The 22618-nt window shown below is 46.9% G+C and overlaps 1 protein-coding gene across 8 annotated transcripts in view; it reads left to right on the top strand.

Moving 5' to 3' along the window:
• The window catches only part of FEZ1 (fasciculation and elongation protein zeta 1), a 42890-nt gene extending 27142 nt beyond the window's left edge, over positions 1–15748 (top strand). For all 8 annotated transcript variants that reach the window (XM_059882850.1, NM_001024522.2, XM_059882849.1 and 5 more), the window contains 6 exons: positions 945–1113; positions 4207–4478; positions 5453–5533; positions 8060–8135; positions 12324–12389; positions 15392–15748. In XM_059882850.1, the coding sequence (XP_059738833.1) occupies positions 945–1113; positions 4207–4478; positions 5453–5533; positions 8060–8135; positions 12324–12389; positions 15392–15408 (681 nt within the window). In that variant the 3' untranslated portion in view covers positions 15409–15748. The remainder of the gene's footprint in view (positions 1–944; positions 1114–4206; positions 4479–5452; positions 5534–8059; positions 8136–12323; positions 12390–15391) is intronic.
• Positions 15749–22618: the final 6870 nt, after the last annotated feature.

The raw sequence follows: 22618 nt of genomic DNA, 5'->3' as shown, positions 1-22618 counted from the left end.
TGTGAGTGGAGATGGGGAAGCTTTGGAATAAAATGGAAATTATTCCAAAGGAGGGAACTCTAAGCACCTTTATCTTTGGTCCAGCCTAACATAAAGGAACCCACTTCAGTGACCAGTGGCCTTGGAGCCGGAGCCCATCACAGCATCGAGAACAAATATACAGATGCCCTGTTCTGACCAGACTCATCAATGGCTCCTTCCAAAGAAGCAGCCTTTGCTCATTCCCTTTTCTTCATGTGTGAACAATTAGTGTCCAAAGTCTTGTGCATTGTTCAATAGTTCACACTTTTCCCTTTTGGCAGTTACCTAATTTTACTCTCATCTTCTAGAACCAGTCCCCTACAATAGTCTAGATTATAGCTGAGTTTCTTACCTATTTTCTGCTGTCCAGACCCTACTTTTTCTATTATTATTTGTCTTGATTTGCACTTGTTGGTCAGCTTTTGTTCTTGTCCTGGTGAATTCTGGAGGTAGAGGTCTTTTCTTCTATGTGAAAAGCAGTACATGAGTTTGAGCTGTCCTAGGAACACGGCCATTTCCGGTCATAAGCATCATCACAATGAATGGACTGGATTTTGTGTTCGAGTTGGGTGGATGAAATATTCTCCCACTCAGGAAGAAAGTGCTCAGCAAATTGAAGTAAATGTTCCCTTCCAGGCAGCTCTGCTTTGGTTCCTGAAAGAGCAGTTTATTTCCAATAAAGCACTCATCTAAATGGTGTTCTTGGAAGAGGTTTGACGTTAAAGAGGGCTTTGTATTAAAGGGAGAATGTTTGCAAGCCTTCAGTCAGATCTATTTTTATTATTATTCAATATTTATTAAGTAACAATATTGCTTTAGGAATTTTACAAAGAAAATTAGGCACATCCTTCATTGATCATCCTTCATGCTGAGATATTCCTGCAGCAGAGAAGAGTGAGTGCTGTCTTGTGTACCCTCCTCAGGTGATTGAAGAGATTGAGGAAATGATGCAGAATTCCCCCGACCCTGAAGAGGAAGAGGAGGTCCTGGAAGAGGAGGATGGGGGAGAAACCTCCTCCCAGGCGGACTCGGTCCTCCTGCAGGAGATGCAGGCCTTGACCCAGACCTTCAACAACAACTGGTCCTACGAAGGTGAGGGTCCTGGGGGTGGACTCGTGAAGGATGAACTCAGCTCTGCTGGGTAGGGCATGAGCTTCACGTGTCACTAATAGAGCCTCAGGATCTAGGGAGTTGACGTCACTGTTCTTACTGTATATCAGTAGAGAAGTTCGCATCACAGAGGGTGGGGAGGAGGCAATCGAGCAAAATTAAAATGGTAAAATGAACCAAAGAACAAGTAGAGGAAATCTGAACTCACTATTCCAAATGATGCTTCCCTGGTGGGCTTCCCTGGCAGTCCAGTGGTTAAGACTGCAGTTCCAACACAGAGGGTGTAGGTTCAATTCCTGGTTGGGGCACTACGGTCCCACATGCTGCACAGAGCACCCCCCGAAAACCCCACTTGATACTACCATAAAGTCAATGAAAAAAATCTACAAACAGTGATGATAATAATAGCTTATATATTTAGAGAGCTTTGGAGTGCCAAAGCCTGTTCTAAAGCTTTGTACGCATAATCTCATTTCATGCCTGTAGCAACCCCATTAGGACTGAGCTAACTGAGTTTCTGGACGAGTAAGTGACTTGTTTGAGGCCATTGTCGGGGAAATATGATTTAAAAATAATATCTCCTCCCCACCCGAGAAACCTTTTCACAGTAAAGGAGAAAGGAAACAATTTTATTATCGAATAAGCATTAAGCCAGAATATGGTGCATATCACAGTTCAATCAGTTCAGCTGTATCCAACTCTGCGACATGAACTGCAGTCTGCCAGGCTTTCCTGTCCATCACCAACTCCTGGAACTTGCTCAGACTCATGTCCACTGAGTTGGTGACGCCTTCCAACCATCTCATCCTCTGTCGTCCCTTTCTCCTCCTGCATTCAATCTTTCTCAGCATCAGGGTCTTTTCTAGTGAGTCAGTTCTTTGCATCAGGTGGCCAAAGTATTGGAGCTTCAGCTTCAGCATCAGACCTTCCAATGAATATTCAGCACTAATTTCCTCTAGAATTGACTGGTTTGATCTCCTTATCACAGTCATCCACCAAAGGGCTTGCGAAACCAGAAAGAAATCTCACCTTTACCTACAGGCAATTGGGCACAACCCATTACATTGAGGAAGTTTTGCCATTTGGAGTCAGGTGACGAGTGAGGCCCCTGTTTTGTTTCTTGGTGATGACTTTTCAAAGCAGTGGCTCCCACATCCTTGAGGAAACATTCCTGAGTCCTGAGACTGGCAGGAGGTGTATTTAGCCATGAAAATGAATGACACACATTTGAAAAGGACAGAGAAGGAGATTCTGGAAGAAAAGGAAGGGAGGGGGGAAGTCTCTTCCCTCATTTTCAACAGGGAGAATCAAGCCTCTTTTTTTTTTCCCCATCATGTGGCACGTGGGATCTTAGTTCCCCAACCAGGGATTGAATCACACCCCCAACAATGGAGCATGGAGTTTTAACTGCTGAACCACCAACGAAGCCCCAAGCCTCTTATTTTTAATGCATATTTGCCCCTACACCACCTTCAGGTCATAAGGGGTGGAGCCAAAATTTGAAGGCAGGCAGGTTAGCTGCAGAGTCCACACTCTTAATCTGCATATCGTATTAACTCTCTGACACAGGTTTGTAGTAATTATGATCCTGCAAACAAAGAGGCAGATGAAGCATGAAATTAAAAGATGTAACACCAGTGGCAAAAACGGGTATAAGCTTATCAGTCTGCAGGGATAATGGTAACCATGCTGCCTGAAGGGCCACGTTCCCTGGGAGTGGATTTGCACGGGGGTAGCGGGACTTAACAAACGACAGAGAGGGAAGGCGGGATGGTTAGGGTATAAAAGTCCAAACTCTGATGAGAATAGTGGCGAAAACAGAGGCGTGACCTGAGGGACCGAGTCCTATAAGTAAGACCGTGGCTCCAGAGAGTGGAAGCAGGGCGATGTTAGCAGAAAGAATCTGTTGGGAGCCATGGATTTGGCCCCAGCACTGCATTCACAGCGGCTCCAATCAGGCCATTCTCCGCCACACAAAGGTCCCATACAGAGAACTGCTCAGTGAAAGACTGGGGAAAACAGCTGAAACGCAGAGTTAAATGGCAAAAACAGAAGGAGGAGGACAACTCCAAAGAGTGAATTGAAGGAGAAGGTTGAAGTAAGTCAGCAAATACCCCGGGCAGAGCAGGGAACGCAAAGAGAGAGGAGAATGGATTCTGATGTAGAAGAAACAAAAGATGCCATTAGAAAGGAATACATTCGAAAAGATGCTCCCGGATCTACTTTAAATGAAGAAGTCTGAGGGGATAAGAATTTAAAATAAAGTGATCTGTGTTCTGTTCTCCCATGTTTTTCTTTTCTCTAACAGTAGCAGTAGACTCGGTGCCAACAGGCCAGGCTTCATTTTCCCATGTGTGTTGCCTGTCTTTGCATGTCTCACGTATTTTTGGACACGTATGCTGTGACGCAGGACAGTCAGTGTAGAGAGGCCTCAGATGACTCTGCCTGTTTTGCTGTTGGCTCTCTCTTGATCAGGTCTTGGGAACAGACACCACCTCTCTATTGCTCTGCGACACAGATGTCAAAATCTTCATGTCCCCCTTTCCCAATTCTTGACCCATTTCACGTGAGAAATATTATATGTGCTCAGTCGCTCAGTCGTGTCCGACTTTCTACGGCCCCATAGACAGTAGCCCGGCAGACTCCTCTATCCGTGGAATTTTCCAGGCAAGAATACCAGAGTGAGTTGCCATTTTCTACTCCAGGGGATCTTCCTCACCCAGGGGTCAAACCAGCCTCTCTTGTGTCTCCTGCATTGGCAGGTGGATTCTTTACCACTGGCACCATCTAGGAAGCCTGAGGAATATTATAGAGACAGAGGAAAACTAGGGAGACCAATCAAGCGATCAAATGTCACATGTGTGTCCGCCTGCATTTTTGTGGACAGAGTCCACAGGTCTCCCCTGGGGTTGGTTTTTCTCTCCCCTTTGTTTTCCCGAGATGATGTTTTCTTTCACAGTCCATAACTGGTCCTCCCCTCTGGCATGTGCCTGAATCGTGCAGGTCCTTCCGGGCCCCGGGAGCCTCTCCCGTGGGCTGGAGGCAGTGACCCTGCAGGATGGTCTTCCCCTGCAGGCCTGAGGCACATGTCTGGGTCTGAGCTGATGGAGCTCCTGGATCAAGTAGAGGGAGCCATCCGAGACTTCTCGGAGGAGCTGGTGCAGCAGCTGGCCCGCCGGGATGAGCTGGAATTCGAGAAGGAAGTGAAGAACTCCTTCATCACGGTGCTCATTGAGGTGCAGAACAAGCAGAAGGAGCAGCGAGAACTGATGAAGAAGAGGCGGAAAGAGAAAGGGCTGAGCCTGCAGAGCAGCCGGATAGACAAGGGAAGCCAGATGCCTCTCAAGGTAAGAGGACAGCCCGGCACGAGGACCAGAGGTGTCCAGCTTCTGGGGTCCCCATTGCGGGTCCCGGGACCAGACCAGCTGTGGCCCCAGACAGACCTGTCCTGAGCCATGACTGGGCAGGAACCCCGGGCAGACAGTGAGGCCACGAGAGGGAGAAGAGCCCACCCATCTCCTCTGTGCCCCCAGAGGATGCCTGGTCTAATTGAAGGAGACAGGCTATAACTCTAGAAGAGAAATAAGTACAGCTATGTGCTTTAATAGGCAAGACTCTAGGAAGTGGGGTGACGGTATTTAAGACTGAGTGGAGTTGTGCCCTGGGACTCTGGGTTCAGAGTCCCTGTTACCAGCAATTTATAGCTCTGACTCATCTCTATAGGAGGTCATTGGGGTGTTTCAGGATTGAAAATTATGACACCTTGTTATAGTGACCAGATTCTTCCAACCAGTGGTTTTCAATCAGGGAGGCTCAGCAGAATCATCTAAGGAGATTTCTCAAAATACCTATTTCTGAGTTCTCCCCGAGAGCTACTGAATGGGGCCTTGGGCATGTGCATTTTGGAGAAAGCTTCCTGGATGAGGACAGGTGCTTCACATCCATCCTTCCCAATGACTAGGCATTTTGTTTTCTTCCCTGAGACATTTTCATCGTCATCTGTCCAAGTTTCCCTGTGCTGCTTTATTTTTCTATTTACATACAGAGGCTGAAATGAGGAAATCCAGGAGTACCTGGGAGAGGTGGGGGGGTGCTGGGGTTGGGTCTTATCACCCAAGGGACTTACTCAGATAAGAGACTTTGAGATGCTGCTATTTCTTCTTGCAAAGCACAGGCTGAGGTGCTTTGCAAAAATTTTGGCCCAGGTCTTTACTTTCTAGATATAAAACCCCAGGGCCCTGATCTGGGTTGGTGTAGAAACTGACAGGTCTGGGTAGCTTAGGGAAGACTTGCCCTTCTGAGTCTTGCTGTCCTCCCCCAGCGCTTCAGCATGGAAGGCATCTCCAACATCCTGCAGAGTGGCATCCGCCAGACTTTCGGCCCCTCGGGAAGTGATAAGCAGGTACGGCCTGTCTCTCTGCTCCCAGTTTCCTTCCCAGGCTCTTGCCACTCGGTCTCCTCAACAGAGTGGGGGATGGGGATACACTAGAATTATCCCAGCATGGGGGAAGATTGAGGGCGTGGGAGGATGTCCTAACAATTTCTTCCATTAGGGTCTTCCATTCGAAGGAGAAGCAGAATGTGTCTTTTTAAAGGCAAATGGTTTTTTGAACTTTTGTATTAGAGGCCATGGTGAAAACTCAACACTCCTTGTAGACCTGTGAGTTCAGTTGCTTTCAGAACAAAATGCGTTAAGGGAGAACCTGCTTCATGAAAGATGCTGTCCAAGAGCTTAATTAGCTTTACCACACTGGGCTTCCCTGGTGGCTCAGTGGTAAAGAATCTTCCTGCAATGCAGGAGTCACAAGAGATCAAGAGATGCAGGTTTGATCCCTGTGTTGGGAAGATCCCCTGGAGGAGAACATGGCAACCTACTCCATATTCTTGCTTGGGAAATCCCGTGGACAGAGGAGCCTGGCGGGCTAAAGTCTGTAGGGTTGCACAGAGTCAGACACGACTGAAGCAACTTAGCAAGCACACTGGCCTCCTAGCGGAGCCAGTCCCACCAAGACTGCCTCTTCAGCTGCCTTGCTGACTGTAACCCACACTGCGGGGTCTCCAGTTTGGCTTCACTTAATCAATTACTTCCCTGAGAAATGGTTTGCATTTCTGGCTATCTGGTGCCTGCCATGTGCTGAGCTCTGTTGCTAGGCCCCTAAGCAGTACAGAGATGAATGAGTCCTGGTCCTGCCCTCATGGAGTGCATAGTCTAACAGAGAAAGTTGGTATGTCCAAAGACATCTTTGAGATCGTGCACAAAACTGTATGTTTTAGGCCTATTTGTGACTGAATCCTAAGTATTCGAATTCTGGAGCTACAGGCTGGGAAGAGATTGTTGTTGTTGTTGTTCAGTCGCTCAGTCGTGTCTGACTCTTTGCGACCCCATGCACTGCAGCATACCAGTCTTCCCTGTCCTTCACTGTCTCCTGGAGCTCTCCCTGGAAGAGATTTTATGAACATGTAACTTGGTCCCCTGAGTTCACAGAGGTAGAACGAAGGCTCAGAGAGATTAGGCAATTTCCCCCAGGCCACACTGCTAGTGGCAAGGCCACGGCTAAAACACAAGCCTCGTGCTTTAGAGCTTTTCTCAATCGTGATGTCAGGCTCCCTCAGGACCTTCCAGGTCCCTCTGGCCAGTGCTTTTGGATAGCGCCCTGGGCAGTAAGATGATTTTGTTGTAGGAGCACCTCATCTCCACCAGAGGGAGCAAAACCAACATCCCAGATCCTGGGCAGGGTTGAGGTTTTCTCACTAGTCATTTTGACAAAAGAGAAAGCATTCATTCTCTAGTTGCACTGCAGAGGAGAAGAAAATATCATACGCCCGTAAAATGTTCTCTGCTTTTAGCCTGGAGGACCAAAAGCTCACCAGTATTCCTAAATAAATAAAGTTTCTAGTGTTAAAAGAAGACTTTGTTAGTTGGAGGGACCCTTTTCCTGGCTAATATGATCAAGTCTTATTTTGGTGGGAGGGAATTGTACTTTCTTTTTTATTTTTTTAAATTACGAAAGTATGGTAACATATTTACAGGAGACCTGGAAAATACAGAACAAAGTTACATATACTACTACTACTACTAAGTCGCTTCAGTCGTGTCTGACTCTATGCGACCCCAGAGATGGCAGCCCACCAGGCTCCCCCATTCCTGGGATTCTCCAGGCAAGAACACTGGAGTGGGTTGCCATTTCGTTCTCCAGTGCATAAAAGTGAAAAGTGAAAGTGAAGTTGCTGAGTCATGTCCGACTCCCTAGCAACCCCATGGACTGCAGCCTTCCAGGCTCCTCCGTCCATGGGATTTTCCAGGCAAGAGTACTGGAGTGGGTTGCCATTGCCTTCTCTGAAGTTACATATAGTTCCACTATATATTATAATTATTTTTTAAGTAGATAAATTAAGATTTTTAGTTGGAGTTTCAATATCAAACTCTCAAAAATTAATAGAATAAATAGACAGAAAAGTAGAAGGATATAGTAGACATGAAAAGCACCATGAACCAAAATATGGGGGTTATTTTCAAATATCTTTTGATATTGATTTCTAACATCCCATGATGATAGAAAAGACTCTGTTGATTTCAGTACCTTTAGACCATGGCATTTTTGCACTCTGCTTTATGTCCCCAGATATGTTCCAGTGTCTCCTGGTTCATAGTCTATGGGAACTCAGAATTTGTATCCTACTGTTTTGTGAGAATTGTATAAATCTTAATTATGATAAAGTCTTCCTTTAAGAGACATTTTCCAAAGATGGGGGGAAATCCTGAAACAATGGTGTGCACATTGTCATGTATGTTGTTGAGAACATCAGATTTGATGGAGCGCGTGTGTTTTAGAGAAAAACCCAGTTCCTGTGCAAGTTGTCGACCCCTATCTCGGCCCCGGGAATGGGGCTTCTGTCTCACGTGCAGCATGCCCTGTTTGTCTCCTAGTACCTGAACACAGTCATCCCTTACGAGAAGAAGGCCTCGCCCCCGTCAGTGGAAGACCTCCAGATGCTGACTAACAGTGAGTTCCTCCCATTCTCAGCCAGATCAACTGCTCATTTCTGTCCCTCTTGCCCTGTGAGTTATACCCTTGGTGTCTCGGGTCTGAGGTTTCCCCAGGGCAATTTCTTTTTTATTTTTGTTACTATTATTATTTTTAATTGGAAGATAATTGCTTTAAAATGTATTGGTTTCTACCATGCAACAATGTGAATAACTCATAACTATATATGTGTGTGTGTGTGTTTGTGTGTATATATATATATCCTCTCCTTCCTGAGTTTCCCTCCCATCCCCACCTTTAACTTTTATTTTATATTGGAATACAGTTGATTAACAATATTGTGTTAATTTCAAATATACAACAGAGTGATTCAGTTATTCATGTACATGCATCTGTTCTTTTCAAATTCTTTTCCCAGTTAGGTTGTTACAGAATATTGAGCAGAGTTCCCTGTGCTATACAATAGGACCTTGTTGGTTATCTATTTTAAATATCTATTTTAAATATAGTGCAGTTTCAATGGATCAAAATGTGCTCCACACCATTGCATCATGTCCCCTCCATGGGACAGAATTAAAGAGCTCTTCAGTGATACTAGGAGCTGCTTTGTCTTTTCCTGGTTCCTGGAAGGGAAGAGACTTGCCAGAAAAGACAAGCTGATGGAGGAGGTTGAGCAGGGGAACTTTCTGTGGTTCACCCACAGGTCTCAAGGCCATGCGCTCTCCGCCTTGCCTGCAGTTTGAGGTTGCCTTGTGTTCCCAAAGCAGGGAGCTCCTTCTAAGGGACTGACTGTATTTAATGAGAAGCAAGGTTTCTTGGGTGGGGTAAGGCTGATGGGAGAGAATAGATTCTGGTTTTCCTCCCAGGCCCTGACTCTATTGTCAAGTAATATTAGCAAGCATTCAGAGTGGTTGGGGAAAACAGCCTGTGATGGAGAGCCTTTTTAGGCAAAATCTCTTGATACCCATCAGACACTACAGCCCCCAAAGGGCTGGGGCCACAGGGTATTAGCCATCAGTGCCAGCTTGATTTTTTAGGAAGAGAAAAATCCTAGGCTGAGATGTGAGGAAGGGCTCAGTAAATCACAAGGCCATCCATCACCCTGGCAACCGTGCTCTGCATTGAGTAACACACTAACGGGATGCCCGCCGTTGCTGTGCTGCCTCAGAGGGAATGGGCCGCCGTAGGGCTTTTTGATGCCTAAGGGGAGGGAAGGGGGTCTTCATCTATTTGGCTGAAGAAGATAGATACCTCCTGGGCCCATTGCTTAAGGTGTCCAAAGATTTCATTTTTATCATTTTGGAGAACGAAAGAAGACATTTCTGATAAATGGAAATCTTGCCTCCATCAATAGACACCACGTCCTTGAGAACCTGGAAGTTTAAATTCAAAGTGCATCAGCTTCCTCTTAACTCATCTGAAGCTCTTTTATTTGCATAAATATGCACTAAGATTTTTTTTTAATGGGAGCAGATAGAAATGAGCTGACATTTATAGGTGTTGGTGTTTTCACAAGCAGCAAGCATTTGGAAAATAATTTGGACAAATTATGAAGGTTGATATATGTAGAGCACTCTATCATGCTGTTTTTTGAAAAATAAAGAGCTATAAATTTATTACAGATCCCCATTCAGAAATTTAGTGTGAAATCCTTTCATTTTAATCAAGAAACAGTGGTTTGTGTACACTTTGAAGTTCATTTAAAAAATTAGGGCTAGAGTATATCCATCATTTAGAATACTTTGGAAACAGAAATGTGAATAAAGGGAAATAAATAGCTTCTTCCTCCCTTCACTGTGGTTACTATATGGTGTTTTTCAAGCATAGTATTTTATGTCTTTCCCATATAGTTGGGATTACACAGGCTATTAAATTTCATATCATGATTTTAGTCACATCAGTTAACATTTGGTTAACATTCTTTTTATGGCTCTCTCTTCTGTCGTATAGACATACCACATTCCAATATTTTATTCTTTTTAAAAAAAGCTGCCAACTTCCCTGAATACCAACTTCCCTGTATGTTATGAGAGCTCTCTTTTTTGGCACATCTGTGTATGGGTTTGTAAACAGTAATTCTTCTTTTCCCAACTCCTGAGTCAAGAACATAAGCCCAAGACTGACTCTGGGGACTGGACAATTCTTATAAATTTTGGATTTTGGAGACCACCTGAGTCACATGTTGGCTGGGCTGAGTGCAATTATTGTATTTTTATTGCTATCTTCTTGGTGGGCAGCATTTATTTTAGTCTTCACATGCCCAGCTGCAACGTATTTTCAGCCTGTTATGTTGAAATGAATCCATGTCTAAAAATGCAGAAGAAAGAAAACAAACCATCGCCTGAATGGCCTGAGGTCCAGTCTTTTTCTGGGCCTAGCCATGGACTCATGCCAACGTCAGCCTCTGTCTCTTACCCCCTCCTGAGTTTTGGAGTCAAGTGGGCTTCCCTGGTGGCTCAGATGGTAAAGAATCCGCCTTCGGTGTGGGAACCCTGGGTTTGATCCCTGGGTTGGAAAGATCCCCTGGAAAAGAGAGCGGCTACCCACTCCAGTATTCTGGCCTAGAAAATTCCATGGACAGAGGAGCCTGGCAGGCTACAGTCCATAGGGTCGCAAAGAGTTGGACACGACTGCGCGACTTTCACTTTCCATGACCTTGATTTGCAGCTTGTTAAGGTAATCAATGGAGAATAGGACCTCGGAATGGACTGGGAAGTCTCTCAATTGTCAAGTTGCCTCCTGACCTCAGTCATCAGGGCCAGTTGATCTTCAGTGTTTTCTTCACTTGCAAAAAGCAATACATGTACACACTGCTATATTTAAACTGGATAACTAACAAGGACCTACTTACAGCCCAAGGAACTCTGCTCAATGTTTTGTGGCAGCCTGGATGGGAGGGGAGATTGGGGGAGAATGGATACAGGTATATATATGGCTGAGTCCCTTCCCTGTCCGTCTGAAACTATCACATTACACTGATAACTGGCTATACCCCAATATAAAGTAAAAAAGTTAAAAAAATGAAATTAAGTGCAAAGATTATTGTATCCAGTGGAAAAAAAGAGTAATACATGTTCATGGAAAAAATCTGGACCTTATAGCAATACGATGCTGAAGAGAACATGACCTGGGGCCTCATACTCAGAGGTAACTGCTTTTAAGTTTCATGCACATTCTTCCAGATTCTTTTCTATGAATATTAACATTTATTATTTACTCTTTTAAAATTAATATATTAAGTTCCACAGCCTCCTTTCTTCATTGATAAGTATGTCTTGTATACATACACATCTATCTTTTTTTATGAAGCTGTTTGACATGGCATAGATAGCATATACCAGAGTTTACTTAAGGCATCTATTGATGATGAAATTTCTTGTTGGATACTCCCATCCCTTCCCTCATTTTTTGATAGTATAGACAAGGTCCAGATATTAATTTTTTTGAAGGATTTTTTTACAGCACTGATTTCTGCATCATGAATAATGAATATGAGAAGGTACTTCTTAGTTTAATAACAGAAAAATCTGTTCTATGAAAAACCTTAAGTTTTAATCGCTTTCCTATTGTTCGCTTCATATGTAGTTCATATCCCTTTTCAACAAAAAGTCTGTAAGCTCCTTGAAGGTCATCAGTACTTTTGCATTTCCACAAATTCTAGTGCTGTACTGGGCATAAAGTAGAAGATATTTGTTGAATTAAATTCATTTGCTCTTAATAAACTGGAGATGAGAACTTTCCTAATAATATCTGTATGAATAGGATGTCTTTAAAGACAGATTTGTCAGAGTTTCAGCAGTGTGACAGCTGTTATTCTTAACATTTGGATTGCATCTAAAAGTTGATTCCTTTTTTAAATTGCTTTATTTATTTTTATGATCATTAAAGACACATAATTCATAGGTGATGGGGAAATTACAGATGAGCACATGCCTACAAAAAGGAAAGACTAAAAGAAAAAGAGAAATAAGAGAAAAGAGGACGTCAACTCATCAGTAGGGCTACCCTGATCCTTTTGGTGGCTTCTCCTTCACCAGCAGGTGAATGCTGGCTCTTGACAGAGGCTTCTAGACTTTGCTCAACACTCAGCAAGTGTCTGATTTCCTTGACTTCTCTCTCACTGTCTTTGGGTTGGTGGACTGTCTGGCCCAGAAGTGAGCTTATGTGTCCTGATTCGTCTTGACTCTTCTCTCTCCCCTCCCACAGTTCTCTTTGCCATGAAGGAGGATAATGAGAAGGTTCCCACTTTGCTGACGGACTACATTTTAAAAGGTAAGAGCAGCCCAGGTCTCTGGGAGCAGAAGTGGCCTCCGGGGCTCCCCTCCCCCAGGACTCTTGTCGGCTGGACGCACAGAGCCCACACTGTGGGCCTCCCAGAGCCTCCACACTGGGCCAGACCAGGCAGGGCCGGGGAGCTTCGTGGACAACTGTGAGCGGGCCCTTGGCTTTGGATGTTGCTAGGAGGCCTGAGGAGAACATTCCATCACCCCCGAGTCACCAGCGCGACTCCACACAAAGAGCAGCCAAACCAGTACAAAAGGCTTATTGTTAAAGTTCTGTGGCGCTTGGGCTGTTTAGTTGGCAAAAACAAAGCCTCAGGATACCTTTAACAGTCTCGACTACTTGAAAGGCAGCAAACTAGGGACATGATTAGCTACATCCTTTTATAGCTATTTCTTGTTTCATCTTTCATTGTGGATGATAGTTTTTTGTTTCATCTTTCATTTAACATATGCAGAAGTAGAGCAAATGGCGTAGTGCAGCAGTACCCAGCGTTTCTGGCACCAGAGACAAGTTTTGTGGAAGACAGTTTTTCCAGGGGGAGGGGAAGGGGATGGTTTGGGGATGATGCAGGTGCGTTGCATTTATTCGACACATTATCTCCATTATTATTACATCAGCTCCACCTCATATCATCAGGTGTTAGATCCTGGAGGTTGGAGACCCCTGGATAGTGAACCGTCACGTGCTTAGCATGTGGCTTTAAAAATTATTGACTCCTGGCTGATCTAGTTTCATTTATAACCATACCCAGCTTCTCCCCTCCATATTATTCTGAAGCAAATACCAACCATTATATCTTTTTTCATCCATAAGTATTTCAGTATGTATTTCTAAAACATGATCACAAGATCATGATCACAGCTAGAAAAATACAACATTTTAAAGTATCTTTGAGGGACTTCCTTGGTGGTTCAGTGGTTAAGACTCCACACTTCCACTGCAGGGGGCAAGAGTTCAATCTCTGGTTGGGGAACTAAGATCCCTCATGCCATGTACATTGGCCCCACCCCCCACCCCCGCCGTCCCAAAGTATCTTTGACTCTTCAACCAGTGTTCAGATTTCCCTGTAAAATTTTTTCAGTTTATTTCTTTGAATTAGGATCCAAAGAAGTTCCATACGTTACAATTTCATAATGTTTCTCTTAAATCTCTTCATTTTATTTATTTGACTGCACCGTGTTTTATTTGCAGAATGTGGACTCTCTAGCTCCTGCATGTGGGATCTAGTTCCCTGACCGGGGATGGAACCTGGGCCCCTGCATTGGGAGTGCATAGCCTTAGCCACTGGACCACCAAGGATGTCTTTTAAATCTCTATTAATATAGATTCCCTGGCGGCTCAGATGGTAAAGCGTCTGTCTACAATGCAGGAGACCTGGGTTTGATCCCTGGGTCGGGAAGATCCCCTGGAGAAGGAAATGGCAATCCACTCCAGTACTATTGCCTGGAAAATCCCATGGACAGAGGAGCCTGGTAGGCTACAGTCCATAGGGTCGCAAAGAGTCGAACACGGCTGAGCGACTTCACTTTCACTTTCACAATATATATACAGTTTCCCCTTTCCTTCACCTCTCACATCCTTTGAATTTTATTTCATGAAAAAACCAAGTGATTTGATCCATAGAATTTCCTTATTCTGGCTTTTCCTTGTTAGTTTCATCCTCGTGGTTTCATTTAATATGTTCTTCCACCTTTTGCACTTCCTGTTGTCCAGCGGAGCCAGAGGGCTGAACACATTCAGAGCATCCACACCAGACCGGACTGGGGAGGGCCAGGGGACTCAGTACACTAGCATCCACAGTTTTTTGGAAAGCATTAGTTATCAGTGGTTGAGAACTTCCATTAAGAGACAGCTACCATCTGGTTGTCTTTCTTTTGGGGGATGTTAATATCTATATTAGTGTGCTCAGGCTGATAAAACAGAATACCACTGGGTGGCTTAAACATCAGAAATTAATTTTCTCACAGTTCTGGAGAGTAGAAGTCCATGATTAAGGGGCCAGTAAATCGGGTTTCTAGTGAGGGTTCTCTTCTCAGCTTGCAAGCAGCTACCTTCTTGCTATGTCCTCACATGGCCTTTCTTCTGTTGATGAGAGAGTGCCAGAGCCTCTGTGCTTCTTCTTACAAGGACACTAATCCTAGCAGATCAGCACCCCACCCACATGACCTCATTTTAACCTTTCTTTCTCAGAGGCTCCATCTCCACGTATACCCAGGGGTTAGGGCTTCACCATGAATTCTTGGGTTGGGGACACAAACGTCGACTCTGTAACACTTTCCACTGGCTGTCATTCATAGTCCAGATCCTTTTTCTCATTAGATTTTGCTCCACAGGCGCAGACAACCTTGGGTGCAGTTTCTGAAGGCTTGTAGACCTCAGTTTAGAACCTCTGAGCTGTACTGTTCTGTAAGGATCAGAAAGATGAATCTTAAATTTCTGCAGGATGGATTTAGGAAGAACTCAACATTAGGAAGAACTTCTGGCTCTTAAAGATTTTAAAAGAGCATCCCATTTCTCAGAGGAGGTTTGTGGAAATGGGTTCTATAAGTCTGGGAGCCCAGGGGCTAGACTTCACCCCTCACGATCAGCTGAAATGTCAGTGAATGTATAAAACTAGTTAACATTTATGAGTACTTTCTGTTTGCCTCTGAGCAACGCTGTGGGCTGGGCAGAGGCACAGGCTACTGTATACATGAAGAAAAACAGACACAGGTTATTTCCAGAAGGTTGTGGTTAATAACAGCCAGACCTGGGATTTGAACCAAGGCGGCTGGACAGCAGAGAAGACCCACTTCATCACTACACTGAACCACCAGCCATCAGTGGCTCATTCTCCTTCTGGAAGGAAAACACGTGATTGCCATCCTTCCCTGGTTCTAAGGGGGCGGGTGGTTCTCTGCTCAGGACACTGGCGAGAGGTCAGGGCCACCCTGGGCCGGGAGGTCCGGCCCCACACTTGCTCTGACATGCCCTCTCGCTTCTCTTTCCAGTGCTCTGTCCCACCTAACCTTGCCCTTGGGAGCAGCCTTGCTGCGGAGGTCACCGAGCAAGAGTCATCCCACCGCAGGGACTGCATGACACCGCGTAGCCTCCGCCGTGTATTTAAACGTGTATAGCTTAACCCGGATTAAACATGAGCAAACGCGCGGGGTCCTTTGCTGTTGGCTTCTAGTCCTAGTAACCATTGGATGCATGACTGTCGGGCAGGGCTGGTGACGTCGCCTCTTCTCCGCCCGTGTTGGAGGGAGGCAGATGCTGTCACCGCTCATGATGTAGTCTGGCTCCAGCCCTCAAAAACAGCTTCTACTCTAAGACTAATTTTGAAATAAACCTTCATTTAATTAGTATGCTTCATGTGCTTTGGCGTGTGGTGTCCCTCGGCGCTCTGGTACAAACCTCCAGAGAAAGGACGTGTCGCTGCCTCCACGCAAGGCTCCTGGCCACGGCAGCGGTGGGGTGTTAGGGGATGGGGTGGTACCTGTTGTGACCTTCGGTGGGTTCTGGTGGCGCTGCCATTGTCCACACAGGGAGGAGGCCATCCACAGACTCCTAAGATCTTGTTGCTTGACAGTTCCAGATGGGGCCACACAAGGTGTGGTAGGAAGGACTGGCTGGGGAGGAGACTGGGAAGTTAGCAGCTGGAAAGTGAGGCTTAGGGGTAACAGGGCGGCTCTAGTGCCTCCTGTTGGGATGGCCGGGTCGACACCCTGAGGTCTGAGGGCTGGACGGCTGAGCTCCACTGGGCTCTCTCCGTGTGGGGGCTGCGGCTGCTTTCCTGACCGCCCCTTCTGACCCCTGGTGGCCTCTGGCTGTCTGTGTCCTCCCCACCTCCCCGAGGCCCTTGCCTCCCACATGCTGTCCCCGGCATTGGTGACAGGCAGCTGCAACCAGCCAGCAGGTGAAAGCTGTCCGTGTGTCTGGAAGGGGCTCCGCTTTGGCACAACCTGAACTGTCTTGGCTTCCATCTTCTGGCTTGAATGGCATTCATTCTGCGGATTCTCCCAGTCCCATCTTTAAAAAAAAAATCTATTTTTTTTCTCGTGGTAAAAGTCATGTCATATAAAACCTGCTATTTTAACCATATTGAACTTACAGTTCAGTGGCACTAAGTACATTCATCTTGTTGTGCGACTCTTACCACCATCGTCCAACTCCCCAGTTTTTTCACCTTCCTAAACTGAAATTGTCCCCATTAAACACGAACTCCTCATCCCCTTCCTCCTTCCCAACCCCTGCCCCCTGGCTTCTACCAGTGTACTTTCTGACTCCATGAATTTGACTATTCAAGGTACTGCATATAAGTGGAATCAGTGTTTGCACCTAATATATATCGGAATGCATTTTTAAGGTTAACTTAATATATGTGCTACAAACAGGACTTTTACCCCCCATGCTATACAGTAGGTCCTTACCAGCCATCCACTTCATACGTAGCAGTGTATATATGTCAATCCCAACCTCCCAGTCCATCCCAACCCTTCTCCCCCGTCGGTGTCCATACATTTGTTCTCTACATCTGAGTCTCTATTTCTGCTTTGCAATGGATTGGTTCATCTGCACTGTTTTTTCTAGATTCCACATGTATGCGTTAATGTACGATACTTGTTTTCTCTTTCTGACTTACTTCTCTCTGTATGACAGTCTCTAGGTCCATCCACCTCTCTGCAAATTGCACAATTTCGTTTCTGTCTTAAAAACTTTTCTCAAGTACTTGCTATGTACCTGCCACTGTCATAATCACCTCGAAATCATCTTGCGTCTCAGCATTGCCCTGATAGACGGACGAGGACACCAAGAAGCAGAGACGCTCAAAGCGGTGGAGTCAGCTTGGCGCTTGCCTCTTGTGCACCTAGATCTCCACGCCTCCTTAGGACTTTGGTGTTTGTGTGCCACACGGAAAGCTGTGCTTCGTCCCACGGGCAGCTCCCTAGAAGGTCACAGATGGACGCGGGTGACAGTAGAAGGCATCTTGGCACTCTCTCACTCCCTGGGCCTCTGCTTTTCTAGGAGCTCTGCTACAGAGCAGTAGCAATCTCCCCCGGGGGGAAGGGGGGACCCACCAGGGAAACCACCCCACTGCCGGCAGCTCTCCAACTCAGGCATCCACACAGAGCAGGGCTTCCATGTGGACGGCACCCTGGCCACTACAGGAAAATGGAAACAGCACGAGGTAGTTTTACAGATGCTCAGGCTCAGCACGTGGACCTAAGTACCCGAGCTTTGATAAAAGGGACACCTGCAGCTCTGCGTTCCCTGGTGCCACGGTCACGGGGCAAAGGGCCACTGGCAGGGTGAGGTCCTTGGCACAGTTCACGCTTTGCCAGCTCTGGGGGAGCAGTGAATTCCCCAGGAGCCTGCCTTCCTGCCTAGGGTTTGTCATATCTGGGTCAGCTGCTCCTTTCCCCCAATTTATCCTGCCAGCAGGTGTCTGAAGCAGCAGTGACAAGCTAATCAAAGCGGCTGGCAGATAAAAATAAATCTCAAGTGTCAAGGAGATGCTCCATCTCCGAGGAGGTGAGTCTCGGAGGAGGGGTGGGAGCAGTGACTGCTGTTTCTCGCCTATGGCCCACATCGGGAGCCTAGTGGGACGGTAGGTCCATGCCTCTGGTTTTGCATGGCTCTTTCCTCTGTCCTTGCTCCTCAACACGTGGGGCCCAACCCAGCAGCAGAGACAAAACATCTAGGAGTTTATTACAAATGTAAAGAGCTCAGATCGCAATCCCCCGCCCACCCATCCTCTACCCCAGTCAGAAGCTGCAGGTTTTTTCCTTTTTGCCAGGCCATGTAGCACGTGGGGTCTTAGTTTCCCTGACCAGGGATCGAACCCATCCCCTCGGCTGTGGAAGCCTAGAGTCTTAACCCTGGCCTGCCAGGAAAGTCCCTGGAAGCTGCATTTTAACGCAATTTCCAGGCAGTTGGTGTTTGTGTTAAGTTCAGAGACACTTTGAGAGTTGCTGGAGCCCTGACTCTCAAAGACTGAACCTGGAAAGCATGGATAGTGTGATTAACACGTGACTGCACCTCTCCTCCCCTCATCTTTCAGGAGGAGTCCCTGGGCAGATGATTCTTCAGGCCCCAGTCAGTTTGGACGGCAAAACTCAAGTCCACCCAGGGTGTCCACTCTCAGCCAGAGCACTGGGGAGACAAGTCCTGCAGGTGCCCTCCTGGGCAGGTGGGACTTGGCCTGGCCAGCGGGCTCCTTTACCGAGGCTTGTCTCCATCAACTGAAGGCCTCCATGTGGGTTTGCGAAGCCTAATCTGATCCAGCCCTGGTGAGGAAATGTCCCTGTAGGGCCTGACGCCAGCCTTCAGTTGTGTAGAGTTGAAACAAATGACCCTGTGAAAGTGAAAGTTGCTCAGTGGTGTCCGACTTTTTGCGACCCCATGGACTATACAGTCCATGGAATTCTCCAGACCAGAATACTAGAGCGGGTAGCCTTTCCCTTCTCCAGAGGATCTTCCTAACCCAGGGATCGAACCCAGGTCTCCCGCATTGTGGGTGGATTCTTTACCAGCTGAGCCACAATGACCCTGTGGGGACAAGCTATTGTCCAAATGGAATGTCCTCACACTCCCTAATCTTGTATCTCTGCTTCAGCGTGGGAGACAGATGGGGTATCTCAGAAAGAAAACCCAAAGGGAAGGGTGTTGGGGCAATACGTTTTATGGGGTAAATTGGATTTTTAAAATGAAGTAAACCTTTTGCATATGCACTGGAGTATTATCTGGACTAGAACTGTCTTCACTTAGAGGTCAGGCAAGAGATGCGAAAAATCCAAAAAGGTGCGCTCCTCTGGATGTCTTAGGATGCATGATGAGCCAAGTCCTAATGGACGTGATGAATCTGTTCTGTGGGCTTTGAGCACCACTGTGTCCTAGGGACTCCTTGCATAGCCCCGTTATGCAGACCACTTCGTCTCACCAAAGGCCAGGGGCAGGGGGCACCAGGGGCCACCCCCTCCTCAGCAGAAGCCTGAATCGGAGATGGGGGCCTCATCTCCAAAGGAGCCAGGAGAGGTGACTCTCACCAGGGCCAGCCTCCACGATTAGTATGCGTGGAGGGGAGAGTAATTAGATGCCGCTCTTGGAGAAGAGACACTCACATTTTGTTGGGGCCTGATTATTTATTTTCTTGGGAGGATGAGAGGAGAGTCCTTAAGCTTTCTGTCTGAGCCTCAGCTTTGCTCTCTTCCTCTCTTCACCAGAGAGGCGGACGTAGAGGCCACTCTGCTGACCAGGAAGGTACTTAGCTTCATATTAATGCCTTTCTTTAAAAAGAACAATGAGCCACCTTAGCCCACAGCCCTGCAGCTCCACACCCCCACCCAGGCCCTCATGCATATTCATCCTGCTTCAAAGAGCACAGCATGGAATATGCAAATCGGCCAGGCAGGAGCTGGTTGGCATTTTGATAATAGCTTTGTCTGAAAAACCCCAGAGACAAAAGCACATCTAGTCCCTCTCTCTCTCCCCTTCCCTCCCTCTCTCTTCTTCCTCTATCCTAAGTCCCCGTCTTGGTTCTCTCTTCACTCTCCAACTGCCAGAGAACAGGAAAATGAATCACAGAACCAGAGGAGGGAGTCAGTGAAAGGCCAGGGGTCTGTCCTCCAGTCCCATGTATTTCCACTTCTTTCTCCTCTAATCCTCCTCAAACAGAACCATTTTGTTTCTCCCATTAAAGCGCTCCCGACCTGACCATGTTGGGGTCCCTGCGCCTGCCCTCTGCTCTCAGCAGCCTCCCCTACTTCATCTAGGCTCCATGCTCCATTCTATCTCCCAGAGATGAGCTCCTTTCTCTTTGTCCTTCCATCTTTCAACCTGGTTTTACTCTCAGTGCATGCCTGCTCGGTCCCTTGGTTGTGTCTGACTCTTTGCAACACCATGGACTGTAGCCCACCAGGCTCCTCTGTCCATGGGATTTCCCAGGCAAGAACACTAGAGTGGGTTGTCATTTCCTCCTTCAGGGGATCTTCTAGATTCAGGGATCGCACCTGGGTCTCCTGCATTGCAGGTGGATTCTTGACTGTTGAGCCAGCAGGGAAGCCCTCGGTATTCCAGCCTAAAAAACCCAGGAATCTGGCCTTGCCCTCTGAACAGAACGGAGGGCATCATCTACAGAGGCCGGAAGTGAGGGAGGGAGGGCTGCTGTCATACTGTCAGTTCACTGACCTCACGCGTCCATCTCTACTAGAAAAGGACGCAGAGAAATTTCTTAAGGGCTTACGTCCTGCCCCTCCTCCCAAATGTAAATAGTTCCAGTGGGAGCCAGTGGACTAGTGGGCAGATGATCTGTTGTGGGAGAAGCAGCTAAGGTCTGGATCCTACTTCTTTAAACTTTTTTGGCTGCACTGTGCACCATGTGAAATCTTAGTTCCCCAAACAGGGATTGAACCAGCACCTCCTGCATTGAAGCACAGAGTCTTAACCACTGGTCCACCAGGGAAGTCCTGGACCCCATGTCTTTGAAGTCTGTTTCATCTCAGAAACTAAGAGGAGGAAAGCAAAGGCAGATGCAGGCATGCATGGACCTCCAAGGAATTCAGGGACCAGAGGAGTCTCTTCCCTTGGCCTTGAAGCTCAGCCCTGATCAGGCCAAAGCTCAGGAGGCAAATTATCTCAATCAAGGAGTGTGGGTTTGAGGCCTGGGGTCAAATCCCAGCTCTACTACATATTCGCTGAATACTTTTTGAGAAATTTAATTTCTCTATCTCCTTATTTTGGGGCTTCCCAGGTGGTGCTAGTGGTAAAGAACCCAACTGCCAATGCAGGAGACATAAGAGACACGGGTTCGATCCCTGGGTCAGGAAGATCCCCTGGAGGAGGGCATGGCAACCCACTCCAGTATTCTTGCCTGGAGAATCCCATGGACAGAGGAGCCTGGCGGGCTACAGTCCATGGAGTTGCGATGAGTCGGACATGACTGAAGTGATTTAGCATGCACACATCTCCTTATTTTAGAAATGGGAATATTAATATTAGCAATAATACCAGTAATTCTCTCAGGGTTGTTTTGAATCATTTACAGTATCTAGCATATAGGCAAAGTGCTCAAGAAATTGTGACTTTTATTTTTGCTGGTAAACTTCAAGGAACATAAGAGAAAGAACTGAGCCCAGGGCTTCTTGAGCCTCATCATTTTTTCAAACCAGTGGTCACAGAAGATCTGAAAACAAGACCAAAACAAGACAGGCTGTGACCTGTTCCCCTAAAATCAGCCCCACCCCACGCTTTATGCTCTCTAAATCCTGCTTAGTGGTGGCCCATCTGACTCTAGAACCCATGGCCTCCAGGCTCTCCTGCATAAAGAGACAAGCAAAGAGCTGGATCATGTTCTGATTTCTCAGCAATTTCACTCAAGGCAGGCAGTGGAGGAGGGGCAGTGCAAAGTCACATTTATTTTTGCGCTTAGAGAAAAGATTCTATTTTCACTGGCAAAGAGACAGGTGGAGTGACAGCAGAGGAATCACACAGACCACCCCAGACACACTTTGAGAAGCCTCACATGCTTTGTGATTAGGCCACACAGGTGGGGCCTAAGGAGCTTTCTGGTAAATCAGTTGGTAAAGAATCTGCCTGCAATTCAGGAGACACTGGTTCAATCCCTGGGTGGGGAAGATCCGCTGGAAAAGGGATAAGCTACCCACTCCAGCATTCTTGGGCTTCCCTGGTGGCTCAGCTGATAAAGAATCACATGCGATGAGGGAGACCTGGATTTGATCCTGGGTTGGGAAGATCCCCTGGAGAAGGGAATGGCAACCCACTCCAGTATTCTTGCCTGGAGAATTCCAAGGACTATATAGTCCACGGAGTCGCAAAGAGTCCGACACGACTTTCACTCTAGAGGTTGGGGAAAGGTGTTGCAATCTCTCGCATAGGCGTTAAGCCTGGAAGACCGCCACTTCCTCCCCCCGCCGCCAGAGGGCAGCTCTCAGCTCGCAGGGTGGAGGTTGGCGAGATCACCGGGAGACACTGGGTTCCCTCGCTGGACGTGGATGGTAAAGGTGGATGACAATTTACAATGCTGTGGATGGGGCTCACACAGAGGGTGAGAAAGTTGGGTTTAATGACCTTAAGTTCCCTTTCCGGGACTGAGAAACGATTGTTTTCACTCTAGACTTGGATCCTTGTCACCTGCAAAGACCCCTGGAGGGGGAGGTACTGAGGGCCACAAGGCTCTTTCAGTTCAGAGCGACTGGCCGCAGAGCTTTTTCCGAAAT

The sequence above is a fragment of the Bos taurus genome, chromosome 29 (assembly GCF_002263795.3).
Source record: "Bos taurus isolate L1 Dominette 01449 registration number 42190680 breed Hereford chromosome 29, ARS-UCD2.0, whole genome shotgun sequence".
NCBI classification, from domain to species: Eukaryota; Metazoa; Chordata; class Mammalia; order Artiodactyla; family Bovidae; genus Bos; species Bos taurus.
The sequence above is the reverse complement of the archived record's forward strand: the minus strand, read 5'-3'. Positions and strand labels throughout refer to the sequence as shown.